This window comes from Equus przewalskii, chromosome 26 (assembly GCF_037783145.1).
Source record: "Equus przewalskii isolate Varuska chromosome 26, EquPr2, whole genome shotgun sequence".
NCBI classification, from domain to species: Eukaryota; Metazoa; Chordata; class Mammalia; order Perissodactyla; family Equidae; genus Equus; species Equus przewalskii.
In genome coordinates this window covers 30462157-30488687 of record NC_091856.1, presented here as the reverse complement: position 1 = coordinate 30488687, position 26531 = coordinate 30462157, and the positions used below count along the sequence as shown (strand labels likewise).

Here is a 26531-nt window from a genome sequence, read left to right as displayed (position 1 = left end):
AGGGGTGAGAAGCAGCGGCTGGCCCCTTGGCTCAGGGTTCAAGGACCCTGACCCCTCCACTGGGGGTGTGTGTGTAGCGGGACCCCAGATGGGGTCACTCTTGCCCTCACTTGAAGCCAAAGAAGGCATTTGCTGGGCAGGACCTGTGGACACTTGGGCAGAGGGTGGTGTTCTGGGGACATAAGATCACGGGCTGGGGTGTCGAGGGCTTCAGCAGTAAGCCCCACTCTTCTTCAGACAAAGTGTCTTGGGGTGAAGGCAGGCAGCTCCTGGGCACAGCTTGGCAGCTGGCAAGTGTGCGCGTGAGTGTGTGCTTGTGTGTAGGTGTGTACTGGAGAGGGGCAGTGGACCGAAGGAGCCGCAGATGGCAGGGGTAGCCCGAGGACTCGGGAAGTCGTTTTTAAGTTTGGGGTTCCTACGCACCCCAGCTAGAGACGGTGCCGAGGCTAAAGCAAAAGCAGAGCTGTCCTGCGGGCACTGGGAGCCCCTGCTCAGCGAGCTCCCAGGAGCCGCGCAGCCTCTGCTCACAGCCTCAGCCTGGAGGAGAGGAGCTGAGGCGTCCAGTGCGGGAAGGGACACGGCGGCCAGAGATCTCTCCACTGTCACTGGGGGCGAAGTGCTGCCCTGGCTTTCCCTGCATGTCTGAGGACGCCTGCTCTCTCCTAGCACTGGAGAGTACCCAGGTCTCCAGCAGGCTGTACCTGGCCAGGAAAGAGGGGAGCATGGCTTCCTGGCACCCCACTGTGGGGACAGCACGGGCTGCAGATTCCGAGTCCCTTGAAAGCGCTCAGCATTAGATAACATTTCCAAACAGAAATTCTTTGCTGATCCCTCCCTTCTCCTTCTGTGATGTGTGTCACGGGTCAGCTATTGCCTCTGCTGCGGGATTACGAGAGCTCCCAGAGGCCAGTTTGGTTACTTAGAAAAGGATCTCCTTACGTTACTTAGAAAAGGAGCTCTGAGGAAAGCTGAGAATGTCACTTCCAAAGCTGGCCAAATGCTACCCACATGCATTTTTCCAAATTGAGACAGAGTAAGGCAGTGCTCATGAGTGAGGTTCAAATCCTAGCTCTTCTCCTCATGAGCCAAGTGACTCTAGCAGAACATGAGCCTCGCTAAGCCTCGGTTTCCTTTTCTGTAAAATGGGATAATAACAGTGCCCATCTCTTAGTAATAGCTGACACTCAGGGTGCACTTACCCTGAGCCAACTTATCAGTGTATAACACAGGTACTATTATTCATCACCATTTTACAGGTAAGGAAACTGAGGCACAGAGGGCAAGTGATGTGTCCAAGGCCACATGGTGAGTGAGTGCCAGCACCAGGACTTGAAGCCAGTGTTCTGAACCACATTCCAGTGCTTTCTGGGGAAGCACACCGGCTCGTGTCTGGAGAGGCTTTAGCACAGTGCCCGGTGTGCAGCAACCCCTCAGAAAACATTAGTTACTGACTATTATGAACCGTAACAATCAGAATCTCGGAGAGGGAAGAACAGAGACTCTGATTCTCTCTCTGTCCTGATATATGTGCTTGTCAGAAAACCCACAAGGACGAGCTAATGCTGTGGCCGCTACTGCCACCCACACTGGGGGCCTCCCAGGAGCCTGAGGAGGCTATCTGTCTGGGGCTACCTGCAGCATGTCTGGGTCCTAGAAGTCCAGTCTGAGGAAGAGCGTAGTCGCACTGACAAAAGGACCTCTGGTGTAACCGACACCAACCTTACAGTTAGAGCATCCTTCCACCCACACAGGCGCTATCTGTCTGCCTGTTGGTCTCCCCGCCAGAAGCGGGGTGGTAAGGAGAGTGAGCCATCTCTGAACTGCAGGAGGTCCACAAAGCGGGAGCAGCAATGCCAGGCCTGTCCTGGGTTGCAGAGAGAGCGGCAAGGACCTCTCCTCCAGGCCCCACCCCCACCAGCAAGTCTGGCCACATCAGTGGCCAGGTCTGGCAGATCTCACACCAGCCAACACTGGTGCATCTTAGCCCAGGACGGCAACTTTTCTCTTGTGACCCCAGAGGTCTCCGTGGGCTCCCTGAACTCGTGGAAGCATTTTGAAAAGCTGACATTAAATATTTGCTCCTCCAGCACAAGGCCTCTTGGGCTGTGGCAACTGTAGGTTTGCCTGCTCCAGCCTAGAACAGGGTGAGTCACTGTGCAGAGGCTCTGACTGACTTTGCAGGCCTGGCTAACAAGAACTGGGATTAATTATTCCTCAATAAAGGCAGTCGTGGTGGAACACACAAAAATGTGTAAAGCACATGGCCCAGGAGGGTACTGCACAGTATTGCTGCAAGCTCATGGGTAGAACAACTAAGCCATTTCACATCCACTCCTCCATGACACGATGATTTATTAAGACCCAGTGGGCTAAGTAAGGCACATGCATTACCTCATTTCGTCCTCACCATAATCCTAGGAGATAGGTTCTTGTTTTAGCATCCCATTTTACAGATGACAAAACTGAAGCTCAGAGAGGTTAAGTAAGTGGCTCAAGGTCACACGAGTGGTGATTATGTGGGACCTGAACCCTGGTCAGTCTAACTCCAAAGTCCATGCCTTTCCCTACTGCACTGTACTGCCCTGTTCAAGGCATCTTGACTTCTCTTTTCCTGACCCTGTTACTGGGTCCCTGCCCAGTGCCCCCAGTAGCCAAATCTGTTTTGGTTACTGTCCTATAGAATGCTGCCCCATCTATCTGAACACCATGTGCTTCCCCAATCCCAATGCCTCGTTTGCCTGTCACGGAAGTCAACTCTGAGACAGAACAGGCCTTACTGACGGTCCTCTTACACATGAGCCTCAGCACAGCCACACTGTGTGCCTGTGGGAATGTGGTCAGCAAGAGGCAAGCCAATTCCAAGCCAGGCTTCCTGACGTCAGAAACCCACGTGCCGGTGCTCTGCACCGCTGTCCCCTACATCAGCACCATGGAACCCCGGCCCCAACTCAGCGGGCAGAGCACGGGCCAACACTCGCCAACATGACCGAGATGCCATTCATGCTTTTCCTATCCCTACTTGGAGATTCCAAGGGCTGCAGCATCAGAGCACAGGTCCTCATGGTCTATACTGGGCCATATACTGGGTCTATATAAGGTCTATACTGGGTGTCTTGAGCAGTTCCTGAGAAGACATCGGCGAGATGGCAACTGGCAGCTACGTCAGCACCAACATAAGGCAGCAACCCCACCCAAGGCAGGTGCATTCTGGCCTCCTTCTGAGTCACAGCCCGTTTCACTGAAATGTCTCAACTGACAGCAGTTGGCGGGGGGGCTCTCTCCGTGGGCCCACTGCCCGGGGGGAGGAGGCAGAAGGTGACTAACAATCACACAAAGGCACAGCAGTGTGCGACTCATAAAAAGGAGGTATGAGGCACTCAGAGGGCCCTGCAAGATGGGTGGTGCTGTCCCCACTTGGCGGAGGAGGACACTGAGTCCCAGAGGGTGCAGCACCTCTGCTGAGGTCCCCCTACGAGTAGGCCCAAAAGCAAGGACTTAGACTGAGAACTGGGCTCATCTGACCCCAGCCTGCCGCCATCCTGGACAAACACACTGCGGAAATCTCAAGAATGAATCAATTCATGCAACAGCATTTCTTTTCTGTGAATTTATATAAAACACCCCAAATAGAAGGATTATTCAGCCACTGACAGCTTGGAGTTTGTGGTGATAGATAGGTCACCTTGGAACCTCATTCCAAGGGTAGTTTCTATGACAAAACCCTATTCCATCCCATCAACTGGTTTAATAACAACCGGGGGGGGGGGGGGACACGGACGTCACAATGTCCCGTTACACGTACACATCAATTATAAGACACATTCTGATCACAGAAATGTGAACATGTTGGGGGTGGGGGGACGGCTCTTACAATCGAGCTATTGTGTTAGCTCCATTCTCTGGTGAGCCAGCCTGTCTTGGGGCCAGCAGCCTCCCCTTGCCGCCTAGGCCTCCAGAAAGGCAGGCCCAAGACCACCTCAGAAAAGCCCAGAATGAACTCTGTTCTTAACTCTGAGAGATGCCTGAGGACCCGCCCAGCTCCAGGAGTGACCAAAGCCCTGCCGGAGGTGGCCCCCACCAACCTCCACAAGCAAAAGGTTGTATCTTTTAGCCACTGCTGAACCTCCAATACCCACCCAGGGCCAGGCAGAGAAGGGATCTGTGGAATGAATGAAGGAAGGAAGGAAGCATGCCTCAGACCCAGACAAACAAGCCTCCCAACCCCAGGGTGCCAATTCCCCTCTGTGCTGTGCAGCCAAGGTCTCTTTTGGGATGCCTCCCCTCCTACCTTGTGTCCCCCGACACCCACCCCCGCTGGATTAGGTGCCCCTCTAGCCCCCTGAGGCACCCCATCAGGACACCGGTCACCCTACATCACAAAGGCCTGCCTTCTGTCTCCTCTGCTACTGTGGGCCTGTGCGGGCAGCAACCCACCTTGGTCCTGCTCTGTCTCCAGACCCCGCACAGTGGCTGGCACCAGGCAACATTCAGGAAACACGTTCACCGGAAGAAATCCTGGAATTCCTATTCAGTAACCTGGCTTCCATCCTGGGTCTTGGGGACAGCAAGGGTGACCTGCCCCGACCCCTGCTTTTAGAAGCTCGCCGTCGAGTAGACAGCCAGATGAGCACAAGTCGTGTCTCGGGTGCTGTGAGGGAAGCAGCCACAGCTGCTCCCAGGAGCTGGAGGAGGGAAGCAGCCCTCAGCGCACGTGGACGCCTTCCCAGAGAAGTGGACTTATGAGGTCCACTTAGAAAGGAAGACAGCACGCATCCATGGGACACGGGGGAGGTCCTGGGGCACAAAGAACAGTGCGTGCAGAGGCGGACGATGCACGCTCTGTTTTTAAGTAGGACACTGGCACGACCAGATGTGCATCTCAGAAAGACAGACCTGGAGCTGCATGCACTGTGGGGTGCAGCGGAGACAGCGCCTAGGAGCAGGGAGGCACTTAGGACTGTGGCAAGAAACCTGGCTCTGGGGTAGACAAACATGCTTCCAAGCCCGGCTCCACCACTTGGTAGCTCTGTGGCCCCGGGCAAGTGACTTCATCCCTTACCTCTGTTTCTTCATCTGTGAAATGGGGACAGTCATAGTTCCTGCCCTAGAGAGAGGCTGAGATCAGTAAGGGAGGCACAAAAAGTGCTTGTCCCAGTGCTCCAGGGATGAGCCCATGCCTACAGGCCAACATGGCCTTGGTGCCAACCACTCAGCCTGGCCCAGAAGAGCAGCTCCAGGCAACGCCTGGATTTCCCAGGAAGCCACCCTGGGGCCGCACTGTCCGCCCACTCCCTGGCTTCTCCCTCTTGTCTGAGGCTCCCCCAGTTCCAGGGCTCCAGAGCACAGCAGGCACTGCTGGAACCACAGCAGCCAACTCAGAAGCCGGGCTCTGAAATGGCTTCTGCAGATTCTCCCCGCCTCTGCTCTGCTGGCTGAGGCTCCTGGCACAGAGGGCTCAGTGCGCGGGCTTTGGGGGAAATCTCAAAATGGCTCCCAAATAATGCACAATGAAAAAGTAACAGCAGCATCCTTGTCCCCCTGGCAAAGGCAAGCAGCTCCCCACTGCCTAACCACATCCCTTCTTGCCTATGATCTCACGGTATGACCACAACCCGCCTGCTCTATGAACTCAGCTCTTCTCTGGAGCCAGCAACTCACCAGGGGCAGGAGGACGAGAGCCCAGGGCATCAGGCAGATTCAATCCCCAGCTGCCACTCTTCCAGGCAAATCTGTCTGATCCTATACTATCTGCTTCTCTGGCTCATGCCTGTGTCCTCATCACCTGCAACAGGGCCAGACACAGGCTAGAGCAATACACAATGGCTGGCTGGCTGGGAAGGCTAAATGGATGGAAGGCTGGATGGATGGACAAATGGCTCATTTGAAGGTCTTATGAGAGCTGAGCTGCCAGGGTCTAGGAATTGGCCTGGGTGCCCACACGGCCTTTTGGTGGGAAATGATTCACCGGATCCTAGGGTGGGAGGGGATGGCAGTTGGAGATGTGGCTTTCCCTGCCTGGCCTCCGGGCTGGTGGTGAATCACCGAGGACAAGTAATACACAGTCCCTTCTCCAGGTTTTCTAAGGTGAGGCTGCCACTGCCCATCCTACATGCCCATTCGAGGGTCTCACCACTTGGATGATCGAGAAGATGTTTCTAACACTCAACAAAACCCGTCCTTGTGCTGACCTGAAAGCCATGTCTACTTACTCAGTCAACAGTGACTAAGAAGCATCCACATGGCGGCCATTCAGCAGACAGGCAGGCACCTTTCATTCATACTAGTTGGAGAGACAATCTTGGAGGGCGTGGACCTTGCAGCTGACACCTAAATCCTAGTCCTGATGTTTACTCCAAGGGACTTCGGCAAGTGACCTAACCTTTCTGCACCTGGGTTTCCTCTACTCAAACTGTGATAATAATACCTTTCTCCTAGGTGAGGGGACCACGTAATTTGTTACCCAATCAGGACACTTTTGAGAGTAAAAGGAGTGCTATCAATAATCACATGAGACAACAGGCCTCAACTGGGGCATCCTATGCACAGCATTGTAAGCACTAATGAGATAGAGCACAGCTGGGCACATAGTAAGTTTATGACAAATGACATTGGTCTACAACAACAAACAAATTCTATTGGGCATGTGGTCAGCTGGGCCCTCCTGGGCCTTTTCTTCTGGAATTTTCCTTTATGTGGATCCCTCCCACATCCTAGATTATCAATTGGTTTGGGGACCAGCCCTCTGGCATGCCATACATCTCAACCAGCTTTAGTAGGAAAAACTGTGTGTCAACTTTGAAGTTTTGATTTTTCTCTTTTCTGTCCTGATGTTGGCTTATCAACCATGATTTGTGCTCAGGTCCATCAGACTCACTCAGGCACAGCTCAAGTTCCTAGTATCCCAGAACCCAGACATCATGGGCCAGCCAGGTGCACTCAAAGCCAAGTGGCAGTTCCAGATTCCCTTCCCGCCTTGGCAGAGGCCCACTTCTCAGGCCTCCTGCAGTGCCTCTGGCCTGGAGGCATACCTGGCCTTCATCTGTGATCCCAGAGCGATGGGGCAGGGCTGGCTGGGGAGGGAGAGGAGGGTGCTGTGAGCCCTCCAAACAGGACAGCCCTGGGACTTAGGATGAAACGCCATCCTGAGAGCTGGCTTTCATTTGGAGGTTTCCCAGGGTCAGCAGGCCCGGGGACCCCAAGAGCTCTCCTGTCCTCCCCCTGCCTGGTGGTGGGGGTGGCCAGAAAACAACCTCTTCTGAGTCTCCTGTGACTTCAGACCTCTGTATCTATGCATTCAGCACAGTATATTTTGGGGTTCTGTTACCGGCTCTGCTACTTAGTTATTCAGTGACTTTAGGCAAAATGACTCAGGGTCTTCGGATCTCAATAGTTTCCTCATCTGAAAAGGGGGGATAACTGCGGGCCCTGCTGTTAGCCGTAAAAGCATCTTTGTGGAATCTAGACAACTGCTGTAACATAAATACACAAAACTACAAAGACTATGAATGTGAGTTGTATTTCCTAGAGTTGCACAGTGCATAACTTGGGCCACCATGCATGGCAGCCCTAAAATAACAGGACTTCCCTCCCAGAGCTGTTGGGAGGATTAAATGAGATAATGTATATAAAGTGCTTGGGTCATAGGGATAATTGGCTGTAGTTATTATTTTTAGCATTTGAACTTTTCTCACTCCTAACCTTTGGAGGGAGAACTCACAAGAGTACCCAGGGCCAGCAGCTTCTGCCACAGGGCAGGACACACAGCTCCATCTTATAAAGATGATTCTTCCCACCAAGTGGCCCCTCAGCTGGGCTGCAGTGCCGTGGTGCTCAGTGGGACATGGACACACAGTGTGTGGCCCCACCGCACCAGGCCAAGGAGGGATGCTTGGCGCTGCCCACCGAAGGCTGGGTGGGACCCAAGCCCTGGGGAGGCCGCCTGCCAGTGTGCAGAGGCCTTCACGTGGCTCGGTCACACCAGCCCCACTTGTGGGGAGGGAAACCCATGCATAATGGAAACTCCTCACAACACAATGTGGAAAAGCAATTTCAAGAATCATTTTTATTTTCATTTTGAAGCCAAGGAAAACAGTTGGATTTGCTTTTCTTTGTTGGTCATAGGAAGAAACTGAGGAGCACCACTTTGACTGGAGTTGAGTTCTTCTCCAGGCCTAAGAAGGCTGGAATGCTGGGGGGTTATTTCTCTCGGGATGCAATTAGTTGAATAAATATGAAGAGAGCAAAAGTAAACAAACTCATTACTGCCCATTAAGAACTGCCAAACTAACAAAAAACTGAGCAAAGCGGGGTGGAATCTTTAAGGAAAATAAACGACTCAAGATCGAGGGCAGCGCAAAGAGCACAACCCGTGGTGTCAGGCTGACCCAAGCTCCAGGCTGGGTCAGCTCTGCCTCTTATCTGCCATGTGCTCCTGGGCAAGTCACTTGGCGTGTCCAGGTTTCAGTGCCCCATTTACAAGACGGAGGAACACCTAGGGCAGTGTCTGTCAGGTACCCAGCACCGTGCCCCACTCCTTCCGCTCCTTCTCGTAACCCAGTCAGCTCCAGGTCATTCCCGCTAAGCCCTGATCCCCAGGAAATGTGACAGTAAGACCAGGAATCATGCAGCTTCACCACTGGTCCCACCACGAGCAACGCCACCTTGAGCAAGGCACCTGACACCTCTCTGAGCTCCAGTTTCCTCACCCTCAAAATGGCATGCTACTACTAACCAGCTCTGAACACTGTAATGATTAAACAAGACAATGTGCGTGCAAAGGGCCTTGAAACTGAAAACCCGCAGAGTATTGTCAAGTTTCCGTCCTCTCTTTAATCAAATAATCGTGAGAAATGCTCTTTAAAGACAGCACAGTCTCTGACTGTGGCCGCACATCTCTGGCCTCCCCCTCTGTGCCCAGCGCTGTGTGAGATGCTGGGGACACCAAGAGAGCCAGGACCCAGTCTAACCAGCAGAGCTTCCAGGGACCCCAACTCTGTGGCATGGAACAAGTCCATCAGCGCGAAATGGGAGAATTAATCATGGTATCTCCACGGGGTGACGCTAACAGTCCCGGACAAACTGCCTGCACATGGTCAGTGCTCCACCGTTAGCCAGGCTTTGCTGTCTGCTGTCAGGTTATCCCCATCTCTAGTTTGCAGAGCACTTCCATGTTCCTTACCTAGTGTGCAAGGCGGGTTGAATCACCCACTTCACAGAGGCTCAGCCTTCGGGATCTCAAGTCCAAGAGTACAGAACTGCGCTGGGGAGGCTGTGCGAGCCCACGCTCGGGAGGGGACAGAGCTCAACCATAAACAGTGCTGCCCTGCCAGGCCCTGAGGCATGGGAAGGTTTGGAAGCCAACCCTTTCCTGGAGCCAAGCTGCCTCCCTGGGCATCTGGCAGTTTCTTGGCCACGGTGGAGGCCCTCGCCGGCATCAGGATCAGCATCGGCCTCAGCACCGGCACAGAGAGGTGTCTGTCGCCAGCTGCCACAGGTGAGCGGCTGTGGAAGGCAGCAGGCAGGCCCACCTTAGCCGGGAGGGCAGCTCCTCCCCATTGTTCTGGGCCGGGTGTGGCCGCCAGCGCTGGAGTTGCCAAAGTGCACTGGAAACCAGGCAAACACTCACAAACTCAGCCCAGTTTCCACTCACGTCACTGCAGCCCGACCTCCCGGCCCAGCCCAAACCCGAGGCTCCCGAACACCTTTCTTTGCCTCGCCCCAGAGGCCCCAAGCCGACCATCAGCACCACGCTTGGCTTGCTCTTTCAAGTGCAAAACAGCTCAGCAGGGCCCTGAGGAGCACAGGTCTGCTCCGTAAGTGCCCACTGGCTGGCATGAGGTGGAGCCTGGAGCCAGGCTGCTCACCTAGGACACCCCCAAAGGGGCCTGGGGAAGACAAAACCTTTAGGTTCTGTGTCATGATTATTTCAGCGTAAATTAACGTGAACTCAGAAAGTGGCGATGCTAACACTTTTTTACTACTACAAACCAGATTAAGTGCATTTCTGTGTAATCACTAAAAGTTTGAAGATTTAAGTACATCAGAGCAGGGTTGAGTCCTGGTTCTGCCACCTTCCAGCTGTGTGACCTTAGGCAACTTACTAAGCCTCTCTAAGTCTCAGTTTCCTCATCTGTAAAATGGAAGTAAACAGTATCTACCTTAAAAAGACATTGTGAGAATTCAGTAAAGTAGAAAACACTTGCAAAACATTTAGTGCAGGGACACGTATAAAGTGGGCACTCAGTAAATGGATGTTATTAACAGATATAATAAATGGCCTCCTCTGTGCAGCTCCCACCTGCACAGAGGTGAAAATGTGGGAAGGTGGCAAGGTCATGATTTTAAATAAGCAGGGAGGGCCTCACTGGGAAGGTGATGTTTCAGCAAAGACCTGAAAGAGGCGAGGGAGTGAGCAATGAGGAAAGGGGGCAAGAGTGTTCTAGACAGGGCACAGCAAGTGCAAAGCCCCTGAGTCAAAAGTGTGCTGGTGAGCGCGAGGAACACACAGGAGGCCAGTGCGGCTGCAGTGGGGTGAGGGAGGATGAGAGGGCTCAGGGATGAGGTCAGGGAGGGACTGGTGCCAGATCAGAATGGCCTTAGAGACCCGTTAGCCTTTCCTCCAAGATGAGGAGCCACCGGAGGATTCTGAGTAGAAGAGTGACCCGATTTGACTTTTTTTTAAAAAAGTATTTCTTTAAAAAAAAAAAAACCTGGCTGCTGGGTTGAGGAGAGGATGCAGTGGGCAAGGGCAGGGGCAGGAGAGCAGTCAGGTCCAGGTGAGAGTGGGTAGCACCAGGGTGCGGGGGAGGCGGGGAGAAACAGCAGGATTCTGGGACTATTGCCATGATACTGCTATTAGAACTTGGTGGTGAACTAGACGTGAGATATGAAAGAAAGGAGTGAGTCAAGGATGACTTTAAGGTTGTTGCCCTGAGCAACAAGAATGGAGTTGCCATTTACTAACAAAGGAAAAACTGGGATGAACAGGTTGGGATGGAGGCGTGGGGAACACTAGGTTCATCTCTGGATAAGCTCAGTTTGAACCGCCCAGTAGAAAGCCGAGTGGAAATGTCATGCAGTTGGATGTATCAGTCCAGAGTCAACGGGGGAGGTCCAGGCTGGGTAAACAAATGTGTGAATTATCAGTGCTTGAAGGTAATCAAAGCCACAAGACTGGACGAGATCACCAAGGTCCAGAGGTCTGAGGACGGAGCTCCGGGCCCCGCAGGACAGGAACTGGAGGATGAACCAGCAAAGGAGACAGAGCTGGAGCAGCCAGTGAGAGAGGAGGAAAGGGTGGCATGTGGGAAAGGAGGTCCAAGAAGGCAGTGACCAACCACGTCCCACAGCGTGGAGAGGCAAAGGGTTCATGAGGACCAAGAACTGGCCATTTGGTCTGTAAGTGGAGGCCACTGGTGATCCTTCTAGAGCTCTTGGAGTGACGGGGAGGGGGCCAGGCTTGACGAGAGTGGGCTCAAGAGAGAACAGGAAGAGAGTGATGTTCTGGCAACAGTGAGCGCAGGCAACTCTGTGGAGGGTTTTGCTAAAAAGAGGAGGAGAGAAGTGGAACAGTAGCTGGAGACGGGATGTGAGGTCAAGAGGATTTTCTTTAAGTTGAGAGAAATAACAGCATGACTGTAGGAAAAACAGGTCATGCAGATGGGATGGGGAGAAGTGGCGGGGCAATGTCCTTGAGTAGGCGAGAGGAGGGATCTGTGTATGTCCGTCCTCTCCCTCTTGGCCTGGCTAACTCCTACTCATCCCTCAAGGGTCAGCGTAAAGGTCGCTTTCTCAGGGAAGTTTCCCTGACCCCTCCATTAGGTCACTGCCCCACTATCCCCGTTCATGGTACATACTGCCTGTGCTTCACGGCACTCAGGTAAGCCCGGTGAGGGCAGGTCTGGCTCTGTCCTGTTTGCAGCTGTATCTCCAGCAGCCAGCACCCTACCTAGCAGATCACAGATGTTTGATGGCTATCTGTTGAAGAGTGAATGGTCCAAGAATAGAAACAAATCCAGGACACATGTCTGTTTTCTGTTCCCGCCTGGTTTAATCACGTTGCAGTGATCAAGACCATGCGGTTACTGGCTGTTGCAAATATTTGGATTTAGAAGAGCTCAGTTGTTTGTTCCTGTTTGGGCTCTGTAGCTTGGCTAACACACAGACCAAAGCCACGTGACGAGACATATCCTTCCATTGACACTGTCCACCACAAACTGAACACACTCCAGATTATGTCTAGCAATTCATTCATTTGATGCATATTTGCCAAAAGCCTGCTGGGTACAGCATCCCGTGGATTAGAGGACTGAATGAGACACAGTGCCTGCCCCCATGAAGCACAGGGTCGAGCAGAGGCAATCACACAGGACTCCAGTTCATCACAAGTATGATAGGCATTACAAGGGACAGTCCAGGGGGTTATGAACACGGAGAATGGGGAGACTTAACAGTCTGAGGAGTGGGAGGCAGAGGAGAAGGGAGATCCGACAACCCGGCCTCTGCCTCCCCTCCCCAGCCTCAGGCTGCCCTCAGGTGGACCCCAGGCTCCAGGCCAGCAGCTCAGCAAGAGGGCTCTGGGCATTGGAGCTGGCTGCAGGAGTGGCAGGGCCATGGCCTCCTGCCTTCAGATGCTCCAGTCCCCTCCCTTTTCCTCTCTACCTCTGCTGGTGAGGGCAGGGCTGGCTCTGTCCTGTTTGCAGGACCTGCCTTTCTCCTTCTGTTGCTTCCAGAAGGGCTGCCTCCTGAAGCTGCATTTTTGGAAAGATCTGCCTGGAGAGAAGGCTGAGCTCATTTATGGCACAGGGCGCTGGCAGGGACAGGACCGTTACTGAGTCTCCCCTTCTGTTTACTTTCAGGTTTTCATAGGCTCTGTTCGCAAAGAACCACCATTTTGCAAGGACCATGAGGCCACTGGGTGTGACATGCTGGTGGCTGGGACTGCTGGCCGCCATGGGAGCCACTGTGGGCCAGAAGGAGGCTTTTGAAGGCACTGAGGAGGCCTCACCAAGTGAGTACATTTACCTGAACAGGTACAAGCGGGCCGGTGAGTCCCAGGACAAGTGCACCTACACCTTCATTGTGCCCCAGCAGCGGGTCACAGGGGCCATCTGCGTCAACTCCAAGGAGCCTGAGGTGCTCCTGGAGAACCGGGTGCACAAGCAGGAGCTGGAGCTGCTCAACAACGAGCTGCTCAAGCAGAAGCGACAGATTGAGACGCTGCAGCAGCTAGTGGAGGTGGACGGCGGCATCGTGAGCGAGGTGAAGCTGCTGCGCAAAGAGAGCCGCAACATGAACTCGCGAGTCACGCAGCTCTACATGCAGCTCCTGCATGAGATCATCCGCAAGCGGGACAACGCGCTGGAGCTCTCCCAGCTGGAGAACAGGATCCTCAACCAGACGGCCGACATGCTGCAGCTGGCCAGCAAGTACAAGGACCTGGAGCACAAGTACCAGCACCTGGCCACGCTGGCCCACAACCAGTCGGAGATCATCGCACAGCTCGAGGAGCACTGCCAGCGGGTGCCCGCCGCCAGGCCCGTGCCCCAGCCACCCCCCGCCACCCCGCCCCGGGTCTACCAGCCGCCCCCGGTCTACCAGCCGCCCCCCTACAACCGCATCATCAATCAGATCTCCACCAACGAGATCCAGAGCGACCAGAACTTGAAGGTGCTGCCACCACCCCCTCTGCCCACCATGCCCACCCTCACCAGCCTCCCGTCCTCCACAGACAAGCCGTCGGGTAAGTCCTTCCGGGAGCCCGCTCCATCTGGGCCTCACAGCCAGGCGCCAGGCTTCCCTTGGCTGTGACCACAAGTGGGGGAAAAGCCACGGCAAGCTGAAGCCTGGCCAACAGACTTGTGCAATCCCCCAGCAGTCCCTTGGGCCAAGCTGCTGGAGCTGGTGGGGTGAGAGGGGGACCACATTCCTTAGAAAGATGCTCCAAGGTAGACGACCCAGGGAAAAGGGGGAGTCTCAGAAGAGAACAGATGTTCTCTGCCTTCTGATAGGAAAGAACCCCAGGCCTGTAGCTTGTGGGGTTCTGCACTAGATGGTCTGTGTTGGCAAGGAGCATCCCTCTCCTGCAAGCTCTTGTACTGTGCCTGGCACAGAACTGGCATTCGGTAAATGCTCACCAAGGAAACAGGCCAAAGGAAAAGTGTTATCACAGGAAAAGTATGATAAACACACTCGGGGCTGGGGGGTGGGGAGCACTTTCTAAAGCCCACACATTTCCTAGAGTCTGCTGCTGTCTAGAATTTTCAATGATTACTCCATATGCTCTTAAATACACGTTTCATCTTAAACTATGCTAATTCTCAGAATATTATTATGGTGGGGGAAAGGGGTTTTGAAGCTTGACCAAGACCCTGGCGCTGGGCACTTTCACATATATTACATTATTTACATCCTTAACTCCTGAGCTCCTGAAGGAAGGTTTACTGAGAGGTTGAGTGACTTGCGCACAGTCTGAGGATCCTCAGGCTGGATTTGAATTCAGGCCTTTTCACTTTAAATCTAGGGCTGACTCCTCTGTGCTCTAAGACTCTGGGGGACCAGGAGCCCAGCCCCCTGAAGCTCAGCCTCTCATTCATCCAGGACCCTGTGAGCCTTCCACAAACGGGCTGTCCTGTGAGAACTAGACTCATCTTCGTGAAAACTAACCACATATCTGCTCCAAGTCAGTGATTTTGGTACCACTTCACTGTATAAGCAGGGAGATATTTTTACTGAAAATATCCTGTTTTACACTTATTTCACACTTCTGAAAATAACCACTGGTACTGGGAAGAGCAGCTTCTTGCTAATTCCAGAGAGGGGCTGAACCTGAGTGCAAGAGGGTGGCCTGTGCAAAAGACAAAGGAGGCATTGTCTGCAGGTCCGTGGGGGGACGGGAGCTGGGCACGGGGTACAGCACCTTGCAGGAAAGCCCTCTGCTGGGTGTACGGGTTGAAAACGAGCTTTGGAGCAGACCAACTGGATTCAGATTCTGCTTCCCCCACTGCTTAGCTCTGGGATATTAAGCAAGTCACTTTGCCCCTCAGAGCCTCAGTTTCCTCATCTTTCAACTGGGGACAGATTAAAATAGTGCCTACCTGAGGATTAAACGAAATACTGAAAAAAATGTGTTTAGCATGGTGCTGGGCCCGTGGTAAGTTTCAGTACATGGTAGCTGTGAGTCCCCTTCGGTCTTGGTCTCTTCATCTTGAAACAAGGAAATTGAAATAAATAAACAGTCCCTTTTTAGCTCTGGCATTCTACAGTTAATGACTGGTTCATCTGTACGTGTGTCTGTTTTAAATCAGAAGCTCCAAAAGAGAGGGCAGAGTGTACTAATAGGTCTTTTTTTTTTTTTTTAAAGATTTTATTTTTTCCTTTTTCTCCCCAAAGCCCCCCAGTACATAGTTGTGTATTCTTCGTTGTGGGTTCTTCTAGTTGTGGCATGTGGGACGCTGCCTCAGCGTGGTCTGATGAGCAGTGCCATGTCCGCGCCCAGGATTCGAACCAACGAAACACTGGGCCGCCTGCAGCGGAGCGCACGAACTTAACCACTCGGCCACGGGGCCAGCCCCGCTAATAGGTCTTGATAGCAGACTCAGCAGGTAAAGCAGGCCCCTGGACACCAAATGAAGGCTCCGCTGACTGTTATTATAATCCTGACGTGAGTCAGGCTCAGTGGTACCCAATACATCTCTTCTTGCCTGAACATCTCTGGTTTCTGACTCAACAATTTCAGGACGTTCCTGAGCTAATAGATATATAGTGTAGGAATAACGACCGAGGTTTGCACCTATCCCTTGTTAGCTGTTTGCTCATGAGAAAGTTACTTAACTCCTCTGAGCCTCAATTTTCTCCTCTGTAAAGTGGGGACAAGAGTCATACTATCACAGGGTTGCTGTGGAAACTCAATGCAATCAGGCATGTGGTATTATGTCACATGGGGCAGCCAACAATGGCTGAGCCCCTACTCTGTGCCAGTCACACAGCTAAAGCTGGGGAGGCAGGTGAAAACTATGATCTCTGACCTTCAGGAACTCAGGATGGGGAATGTGGCAGATGCATGAAGGCACTGGGATCCATCCAGTACACACCAGTTCCATCCCCTAAAATCAGCACATCAGGTCTGACAAAGGATTTCTCTGAGAGGGAGCATCTGCCAAGGCCAAAATGTCCAGAATGAGAGAATTTATGGGACCACCATAACAAAGTAGCTGAAATCAGGAATGCAGTGAAAGCCATGGCTGTGGTCCCCGTGTGCTCGGAGTCCTGCAGAGGGGCAAATGAGGGGCTGTGGGGACACTGGGTGGCACGACTGAGTCTCTCTGAGGGGAAAAGCTGGACAGAGGCAGGGACTTCAGTGTTGCATCTTGAAGGATTTGTAAGAGTCTCCCAGGCAGACTTGGGCGTGGGGAAACTGAATTATTAGTGGGTCCCTGATGAGATGGGGCCACGTGAGGACCCAGCGGCACGGCCCGACTCTTGGTACCTCGAATGGTTTGGATCCCCTGCTTCTTCACGTTCACGATCCAGCGTGGGCTGCGTGCATCCTAAGGTTCCTGTACGCACCCAACCTGCCTTCTCTCCCACTTGAGAAAGCACATCTTCCTGGAGGGAATGGCAGTGATTTTTATTATGGAGAGAACCTAAGTCGTTATAAGTTACCTTTTTTTTTTTTTAAGTAAAGCCCTCTCAAATGTTGGTACTGATTGTCAGTAACAGTTTCCTTGTGACCCATGACACTGCTGAGCTCCCAACAAGGCTGTGCCCAGCGGGGACTGAGCACCCGGCTGTGAAGCTGAATGGGTAGGCGGAGCCCTGAAGAGGGTGTCCCAGGAGGGCCCTGCCCTTTCCTGGTGTTGGACAAGCTGAAAGGAAAAGGCAGATGGTCTCTGTCAGCCAATCAGCAGAGAGCTCTTATCAGGCCTGTTTGGAGAGCTTGGGGCAGGTTCTGGTCCTGGAAGACACAGCCTTCCTCTGTGCTCTCGCCCAACAGATTCTTTGTCCCAGGGACATCCCTCGGCCAGAAACACCTTTGCAATTAAACACCTGTGCACTCACGCCTTGGCAGCTTCTCACTCTTTCATTCCACAACCTCGGAGCCATCTGCTCCTTTCCTCATTGTCTGGGACACTCAGCCCACAGCACGCCCTTCCCCAGGAAAGTGAGGGAGCCATGGCCGCTTATCTGAAGCTGCAGTCACCAGCTTGTTCCCAGCCAGACAGTAACAGGCTGGCCCCAGGCCAGGCCCAGGCCTCTGAGAGCCAGAGTGAGGGAGGCCCAGGCAGCTCCTGGCTCCCCTGGCATCTTGCTTGGGTTTTGTCCTGTCTCTCTCAGGTCTGGCCAGACCTGGGGACATTTCAGTTAGGATGATGTTTGTGATGAGGCCTGGGGCAAACGGCCCTGCCTGTGGCCCTCTCTTCTGAGGGTCCTGCTGCTGCTCTCCCTTCCTCTCCACTCTTTCTTACATTCATACATTCTTCACCACCTGGGTACCCTTGACATACACACATACACACACACACCTGTCGACCAGGTCTGTTAAAGAGGAAGGCTGCAGGGGTCCCTCTCTAAGACGCAAAGCAAAGGACAGGATGGAGCCTCAGGATGGTTCTGGGAGGCCTGGGACACTATTCCTCAGCTCAGCCCAGGCACAGCCACGCACATGCCAGCCCTCCTGCCACAGTGCCTATCCAGGAGACTGATCAAAGAAAAGGCAGTGCTACCACCAGCTGCCACAGCGAGGCTTTGTCTGAAATGAATCTTCAAAAACCAAAAAGAGTAAGCATTTCTAGCTGTTTTCTCTCCTGAGAAAAAGAACACAGTCAGTTCAATTTGTTTCTCAATCGATAAAGATGGTGCCATAAAATCAAAAAATATTAGAGCTTGTTAAAGGCCTCAGACCCCCTGGCACAGATTTCCTGTCCCAGAGCCTATCAGTGGCAGAGCCAAGATTGGTCCCTGAACTTGTAACTTCCAGGATATTGAGGTTCAGAGAGGTTAAGTAACATAGCCAAGATTACACAGCTAGTAAGTGGCTCAGCCAAGGCTCAAACCCAAGTCTGTCTTAACCACTCTGAGATTATTGCACATTTCCATGGAAAGGCTGGAGGGGAACTGGTGTGAAAATCACTCTATAAATGCTTGACTTGGCCCCAGGCGCCAGCTGCCTGGGACCTGACCCTCTACCACTATTTCATGTACCAGGTTCCAAGCAGCTCCTTGTAAAAGAGCTCTGGGAACAGAGTCGGTGGATTTGTTATTAGAACTCTCAAGGTTCTAAAAACACAAGACGTCACTGCGAGCCCACTAACGTCGTGCCGCCCCCTCGACACGGTCTAGGAGGAACCAGCGGAACCAACTGCCTGGGGCCAGCCCACTAGTCACAGAAACGCACTGCTGTGGTGAATTTGTGTGGTAGACTGTGTCCTAACCCTGAGATCACACTCACACACACACACACACACACACTCACACAAAGATAAAGCAGAATTACAACAGCATCACACTACAGTATCTAAAACAACAGAGCTCGCCTCTCCCACAGAAAACATAGTATGCTCCCAACTGCTGGTAAGCAGGTCCAACTGAAGCTGCAGATAAATCTGATTTTTAATTTATATCAAAACGGGACACATTCTCTGGATTTACTTCTACTCAACATTTAAACATATAGCTAAGTTGGAAGTCCTGATTTCTTTAAATATGTTAACTCTAAATATATGAAAATCAGTAGCTATGATCTGCTCTTGGGGCCACATTAAGTGGCAACCACATTGCTTCACTGACACTACATGGGAGCGGCCCATCCCTCACAACAGATGGTCTACAGCCAGAGAGGCGCGGACAACTTGAACAAGAGTGTTTTCCTAGATGGATGCTCCCCCTGTATTTTATTTCCTCCTGGTAGGAGGAAATACATCCATTAGATTGTGGTTCCCTAGCATAATGGTGTGTTTTAAAATAGAGGAGGAGATCTGTCTCACTGTGGCTTCCACTCCTCTGGAGGTCCAACAATCATCAATCTGGGTGGAAAGCCGTGGGTCCCATGTGCAGACCAGCTCTAGCCAACTGAGCTCCCAAGCCTGATGTGCTGCGGAGCCTTGGAGAAACATCTGGGAATTGTGAGGAGGACGAAGGTGATGGTAGCCAGCAGTGACTCGGCCTTTAAGGTCACAGAGGCTGAGGGAAAACCCAACCCAGGTCTCTTGTCTCCAGAGCTTGTGCTGTTTACACTGCACTATGCTGTCTTGATTCTCAAATCTTATTGTTGAACAAAATAAGATTCCCAAATTCATGACGAACTACGTAATCCAGCGATACTTGAGAGAGCATTCCTCGCTGGCTTCTTCATAAACAAAAGCTGCTCGAGTTCAAGATGGGTCATCTTCCTTCCAGCTTTGCTTTCCCTTTTCTCCTCCTCGAGCACCTTGGGGAACTGACCACAAAGAGCCTTTTGAGTGTGATAGCAAGCTCTCCCCTCTATCCCTCACTTGTTTTCCAAGAAAGACATTCAGCTGAATGCTCAGGCTGTTTACAGCCCCGGGAGATAAACCATCAACTCCTTACTGTTAAAAGTGGGGATCTGGCATCTTGTGGCCTGGAAATCCCAACAGTTCGGCACTTGGCAAACTGTAAGAAATCCAGAAAATCCTGGTGGTCAGGCATCTGTGGCCAGCTCACCAGTCACACAAATGGATTGTTGTGGTGAACTGATGCGGCAGACTGTGTCATAACCTGGAGATGCTCCCCCAGAAGAAAACGATAACGAAAGCAGAATTAAGTTAGCATCACACTACAGTGCCTAAAACAAACGTGGCTAGGCTTGTTGAGTGAAACGGTAGAGCACTGCTGTAAACGTCAGCACCCCCTGTGACGACTCTGAAAGAAGAGCATGTTGACACTAAGCCTGATGACCCTGGCCCTGTAGCCCAGGATGAGCCAATGGACCCACAGGACTTGGAATGGTTTTACGTCAACCTTTTTTTTGAAATGAATAAGTGATTTTTCCCTTAATAGATATTTTGAACACAGTAATTTAAGTTAAAATGACTGCATGCAGAGAGAAATTCTGCCAAGAAAATTTTAGTTTAAATGACAAACTTTTTTTTAAGTTCTCTAAATGTTGACATTAAGATATCTTAGGTAATTTGTCCAGAGTAACAGCCAAAAGGACAGAAATTCCAGTCACCTGGCTCTACCCCAGACAACACACAGACCTTCTGCTACAGCCCGCCCGGGCTTCCCCATGCAACAGGTTTCCTTTCCCAGGGTCTGGTCTGGATGCTGGTTACCCTCTGTTGTAGGGATCCTGTTTCCAGATGGACTTATTATTATTCGTTCTCTAAATGGAAAAAACAGAGTGAAGATGACCAAGGGAATACACCTCACGGTGGTGAGAAGATGGAGATGGAGGAAGGCATGTGGGACACTAAGTGACTCTGGGTGCTAGACTGGCAACACATAATCACTGCCCTGAGGAGGTTCCTGCCTGGAAGGAGCCCACAGGCCGGTGGGGAGACAGACCCCCAGCGATCCTAACATGGTGGGATGGCCCCAGCACAGTGCAGTAGAAAGAATCAGGACTCGGGAGGCAGAGCGGAGCTCTACTGCCAGATCCTGCCCCTTCCGGCGTGTGCTCTCTCTCAGCCTTAGTTTCCTCACGGTTGCAGGGGCTCCTGAGCATGCGATGAAAGAGCACGTAAAGCACTTGGCGGATGAAAGGCTCTAGATGCAAGGCAGTCCTCGTTCTTAGGACGTGCCAGTAGAGAGAAACATATTAGGCATTCTGGGAACCCTGAGGAGGATTAAGTAGGTCTTCTGGGGCTGGGGAAGACTTCCTGGAGTAGGTGATGAGGAGGGCTGAGGGCCTTTCAGATGGGTTCTCAGAACCACTGCCAGCAATCATCAAGAAATCATGAAGACCAGGCTTGATTCTGGGCAACTGTCCTGGCTTCAGAAGAGAAAAAGGGTGAAATAGTAGAAATTACATACTAATTGGCTTGTGGTCAAGTCCCAGTAAAATTATAGAAAACATTATCAACAGAGGTTTGTGAGCACTTGGAAAACTAAAAGGTGATCAGTGAAAGCCAACATAGGTTTTCTAAGAACAAGCCAATAGCTGATTCTCTTTTTTGGAAAGGGTTAATAGGGTGGCCACCTGTGCAGTGTCTGTGGATGGCGATCAGGTCTGATAAGCTCTTCCATGACGGGCCTGCAGAACAGCACCACCAACCTCTGGACTCAGAGAGTGTTGCTCATTCTCATCGCAGCACCCAGGGCGCCTCGGTGCACTGCCACCCCCAGCCGCAGTGAGCACCCTCACACCCAGGCAGCCTCGGGCGCCACTCACCACTGCACCTGGGAACCCCAGGGCTTCACTGCCACCCGTCCCGGGAGCCACAGTGAGCCGCTCACCTCTGCCTATGGTGAGCCCCCACAGCCCTTCCTGGTCTAACCTCTTTTTTAAATTGCTTTAAAGTCCCTGTTTTTCCTCCTGCCCGAGGGTACCGATGGAAACCCAGAAGTGGGCACAACGCTTTTGAAAGTGTTCTCTGGGCAGCACCCCTGCAATGTCTGTTTATCCTGAGGTCAAAGGAGGCAGCAAGAGGATCCCCTTTGGGCTCCTCAAGGCCCCTGGGAGCTCTCATTTGCGAGGCTTCGGAGTGTATCAAGTATACTGAAATGCACCCGCCTCACACATCTAATATAACTTTTTCTCTAAAACTTTTGAAAGAATTTTAATAATTTTGCTCTTGAAACCATTTGGCCAAGAGTAACGCAATTAATTTATGGTTGGCTCTGCCTTCTCGGCAAACACAGGCATGCTCAAGAATTCTTGAGAAGTGAGAAAAATCTAACCTACAAATTGTTTTCGAAAGTAATAACATTTTTATGAAGACTAAATTTAACAATTACTGAACTTGACAAGATGTTACACTTTGTAGAAATTTAATTATATACTTATAAATTTTGATTTTGCAGCTTTCTTTTCATATTTTAGAGCCAATAAATTTTTTTAGCCCTCAAACACTTTCATAAACTTCTGAAAAGCTTGTCGGCCCCAGGCGCTGAGCCCGTCATCCAAGGACATAAAGCTGGCTGAAAGTGGGCGGGAGCATTTGGACCCTTTCCCCAGGAGGACCAGAAATGGTATTCAGGATGTGAACTCTGAGGCCCTGCAGGAACCCGAGACACCTCTGGGAACGGACCAGTCGCTCCTGTGTTTAGGTTATTGTTTTGTACTCTGGTTCACTGAAAAGTGGTGCCTGACATAGCATGTATATGTTCATAACCAAAATATTATTTTCCCAAGCCTTCTGGATAAAGGAGCCTTGAGCAGCACATAGAATTGGTCCTCACCACAGCCTCCCCAGGCGCCTGCTCTCCCGCCCTCACCGGATGCCCAGCGAGTCCTGAGGCTGGAGGGCAGGCCTCACACCTAAGCCCTCCACGTGCCCTGGCTCTTAGATGCACGAATTTGAGGAGGAAACTCCAGGTCCGATTTCAACGACTAGTCATTTCTCCTATCAGAAAAATGCTTCAGGGAGTGGCAAAAAGACTTTTTAGATACAGACCATCAGCGAGAATAACTGAAAACAGCATTAGTTCTCAGCCAAGAGCAGAGTGCGTCTTGGTGATATCACAGAAGCCTCTCCCCAGTGCCCACGTATGGACTAAAACACCCCCAGAACAGTGCCCACAGGCCACGTGCTCCTCTGTGGGGCCACAGCGTCCTCTGTGAGGCCTCAGGCGTACTGTGTGTTTTCACTAAACACCTTTGCTGCAAGCATTTTCGTGGCACAACTAATTGGCTATAAGGCAATTTTGCCATAAAAAATAAAATAACAAAAAATAGAGACATTAAAAAGGACACAATGAAACATTAAAAATTCATAGCAAAATTGAAAAGACTGCAAAAAATGAAAATGCAAAATATTTGAACACAAATATTTGAAGACGTAAATGTGTGTAGATTCACGGCAATACTGTGCAAAGAACTGATGTCACTCGTGGACTGTTACCTGAGCACTTTGTCTTCCGAGTCTTTCATTCATAGTGTTGCACCTTTTTTTTTGCTTGTTGATTCATCTGCTTGTTTGGTATCGCACTTTTTTTTCTCTTTTTTTCACTAAAATGCCTTCCTTCATTAAGAGAGGATGCCTATTTATAACCAAGTGAAACTAAACTGTCAACCAGTTATGTTATCTTTTACAACAAAATTGCCTTTATGGGCAATTAGTTGGGTGGGAAAATGTTTGTGGTGAAACTGCTGGCGGTAGAGATGCTTCTGGCAAAGACGCCTAGACCCAGACTCAGTGGTCAGTTCCTGAGACCTGGGCTGAGCGGGGAAAGAGGCCTGTCAGACTGCTGGCCTGAAGCGTGGTCCAGTCCAGCTCACAGCCCGGAAGGACTCTGCTCCTCTCCCAGTGCCGCAGGCGCAGCTGGGGAGAAGAGGCACCCCTCCCGCCCACACAGGCCCCGCTGTCTACCCACTTCTGAGCTCCCGGCCTCAAGGGGAGCCGCCAGTCAGCTTGGTCACATATCCATAGGGCCGAGTTCCCCAAGGAGGAGGGGTGGCTGCACTGAAAGTTAACAGTGGTGTGCCCATTTCTCCACTGGGGCTTGGGTGGGCAAGGCAGGCTGAAGTTGGTGTGCCCCAGACCCGCAGAGAGTGTGACTAGGAAGTCACACTTAGGTCTGGCCTGGCTGCAGGCTCCAGCTCAGCTTTACCAGAAAGGGCCTGCATCAGGGATGTCGAGAACTGGGTCAGCCATCAATAAGTGGTTCCTAGTTTCCTGGGCGGTGGGTTCCTTGTATGCCTGATCCCTCTGTCAAAATCGCCAGAGAGGAGGAAGGAAGCGAAGAAGGGACTTAGGCAGCCAAACCTGATCACCCGCGACACTTATCAGTTTCAGTATCGGGGTTTGGTGGCCCAAGACCTATATGCCTTGTGTTCCCATTGCCAACATCCCTTCTCTGGAGGCCTCCAGGCTCCAGGTCCCACATGCCTTCTACACCCTGTGCTGCTTCTGTAGAGCACCTCGCAGGCTCAGCTCAGCTCAGCCATGGCGGCTGCACTTCCCTTCACGTGGAATGTTCTGGCTACAGCTCTACTGAGTGTAAATATGGTCTTTACAGAGATGAGGTCGGGGCGCTCACTCCACTGGGAGCCTTGGTGCTGCAGAGTTAGTGTTGGCCGGGTGCGCCGGGCAGAGCTGCCCTTACAGAAGGGGAGCCAAGTGAAATAGGGCCTGGGCACTTCGCACTGTTCCAAAGGGAGGGCTCTGCCCTCTGCACACTGCAAATGCAGTTTCATTGACAAAAAAGATTTCCATTCTCCATTTCAACATATATCTTTGTGGCCTCTCCACTGAAGTTCTGACTTTCAAAATATGCCTTTGTGGAAAACATCTATCAGTAAACAATCTTACATTTAGTCTTGGAAACTCAAAAGCAAATACAGTAACTTGTTTGTGACAGGGTAGACAGTAGGGAGTGGACAACTTCGAAACTATCAGCTTTCATCCATCAAAGGAAAGAAAAAGAGAGAAGCCTCCCTGGTGGGGCCCTGTTCGGCCAGGTGGTTGCTCCTGTGTGGGTGGGACCCCCAGAACAGGCAGGGTCTTTCCCCCCGTTTACAGAAGAAGAAACTGAGGCTCAATGAGGACCTGCTCAAAGTCACACTGTGAGGAGGTGAGGCCACCAACATTTGAGCTGAGGGCTCCAGACTCTCAGTTTGGGGTCCTGTCCCCAGCCCCATACTTCTTCCATAGATTCCTCGATCAAAGTCAGACATGTCGCCTGCCCTCCACAATGACACTATACACATAACAGTTACAGACTTCTCATCAGAGTAGGACGTTTTGACTCAACCACTTTAACAGAGCCACATAATAAACTCACTGCTGCCATTTCCTGCTACTTGATCATTTTACTGCTGCCAACTTTTCAATGCTAAGTTTCTCCTGATTAATTTTCATCCATCATTTAAGTTTCTGACCTTTCCCACGGGTGCCTTAACGTAAGAAAAGGGAAAGTGTGTGAATGCAGGAGGTTTGCTAGAGCTCTGCAAGGGTTTCTGAGGGAGCATGGTTGGGGAAGGTGGTTCCTGATGGAAGCTAACGGGCATCATGCAAAGCACCTTGCCCAGTGCGGGCGCAGGAGACATAGCGAGATTTGTTTTGTAACAGCAGAAAATACTAACCACTTGTATACCATTTCATACCCACTCCATGATTCTAGAAAGCATGGCGTATCTAAAAGCCTTAAAAAGAAAGAACTGCCAGATTTGCCTTTAAAAAAAAGGAGACGAAAATTTCTTCTACATCATAAAAGACACTAAAATAGTTGAAAGGGGGGTAAAGGACACAAAAAGGTAAGCATAGAAGAAAAACAAATCAATGAAGACAAAAAAGGTATAACACCTCGACAAGGAAGAAGTGTAAATTTTAATTTTTTTAACCTGGCCCACTGGCAATGATTAAAAATAGTGCTAGGGACACAAAGATGAGTCAGCCTGGGCCCCCGACCCTTGCATTCACTCTGGTTGGGGAAAAAGGGGAGAGCTTCAGAGTGTGTGCTCTGGACCACCCAGACCACCTGGGTTCGGATACCAGGTCTGCCCCTTACCAGCCATGGGACCTCAGGGGTGTCACCCACCAGTCTCCAGTTTGCTCATGTGTAAAATGGGGAGACGACTACCCACCTTGTAGGAGTGTCAGGAGGAGGGGGTGTGTAAGTACACGGATGGGCCCATAGCAAACGCTCAGTACATGCTGGCTAGCGATATTATTACTACTACTCTCTTGGAGCTAGGGGTTCATAACCTGGGGTTTGGGGGTCCATTAGCCTTCTGAAATTATAAGCAAAACTGTGTGAGTCTGTGCATTTTTCTGAATAGAGGTCTAGAGCTTCCCCCCAATTCTTAAAGGGACTGATGACCCCAAACATTTTTAAGCGCTTCCCTTTTAAAAAGAGCCCTTTGCACAAATGTCAAAGGGAAAGCTGAAAGCATTGATGGCACCCACACAAGCACCTCAGGCTGGAAGCCGTGAGGCTGACCTTCCACTCCCCCCTGGCCTCCAATCTCCCCGCATGGCACCTTCCTTCCGTCTGAGAACTCCACAGGAGCCCCGTGGTGGCTCTGCAGTCAGAGGTCTGGCGGCTTGTTTTCAGTGGGTGTTTTTCTGCAGGCTTCTGGGGGATCTTCCATCACCAGCATTCGCATCAAGCGGCCTCTCCTGGGCCTCTGACTCGGTAGAGAGCTGGGAGGCCTCCCACGCCCGCAGCATGCTCTGCTCCAGCTGTCGGGGACAGACTCCCATTCTCTGCCTGAGTCCCTGGGGCTGTGGGCCGAACACAACCAAAACCTTTTTCTCCTTCATGAATGCTCTTTCTGGAGGTCGGGCCTCCCCTTCCCAGGACGGAAGAGGCACGAGGCAAAGAAGGAAGCAGCTGCTTGTGCCACATCTGCTACTGGTGGGTGCTTGGGGTCCTGCCCCATCCCCTGGGGGGAAGCGGGCTGGTGAACT

General features: G+C 51.7%; 2 protein-coding genes across 51 annotated transcripts in view; one reads left to right on the top strand and one right to left on the bottom strand.

Annotated features, from left to right (window-relative positions):
• RALGPS1 (Ral GEF with PH domain and SH3 binding motif 1) overlaps positions 1-26531 on the bottom strand; it is a 309385-nt gene that overhangs the window by 99517 nt on the left and 183337 nt on the right. The window lies entirely within an intron of this gene.
• Positions 1-26531, top strand: part of ANGPTL2 (angiopoietin like 2) — a 35421-nt gene that overhangs the window by 633 nt on the left and 8257 nt on the right. Inside the window, exon 2 of the mRNA XM_070595512.1 lies at positions 12858-13741. Coding sequence (XP_070451613.1) covers positions 12904-13741 — 838 coding nt within the window. The 5' untranslated portion in view covers positions 12858-12903. The remainder of the gene's footprint in view (positions 1-12857; positions 13742-26531) is intronic.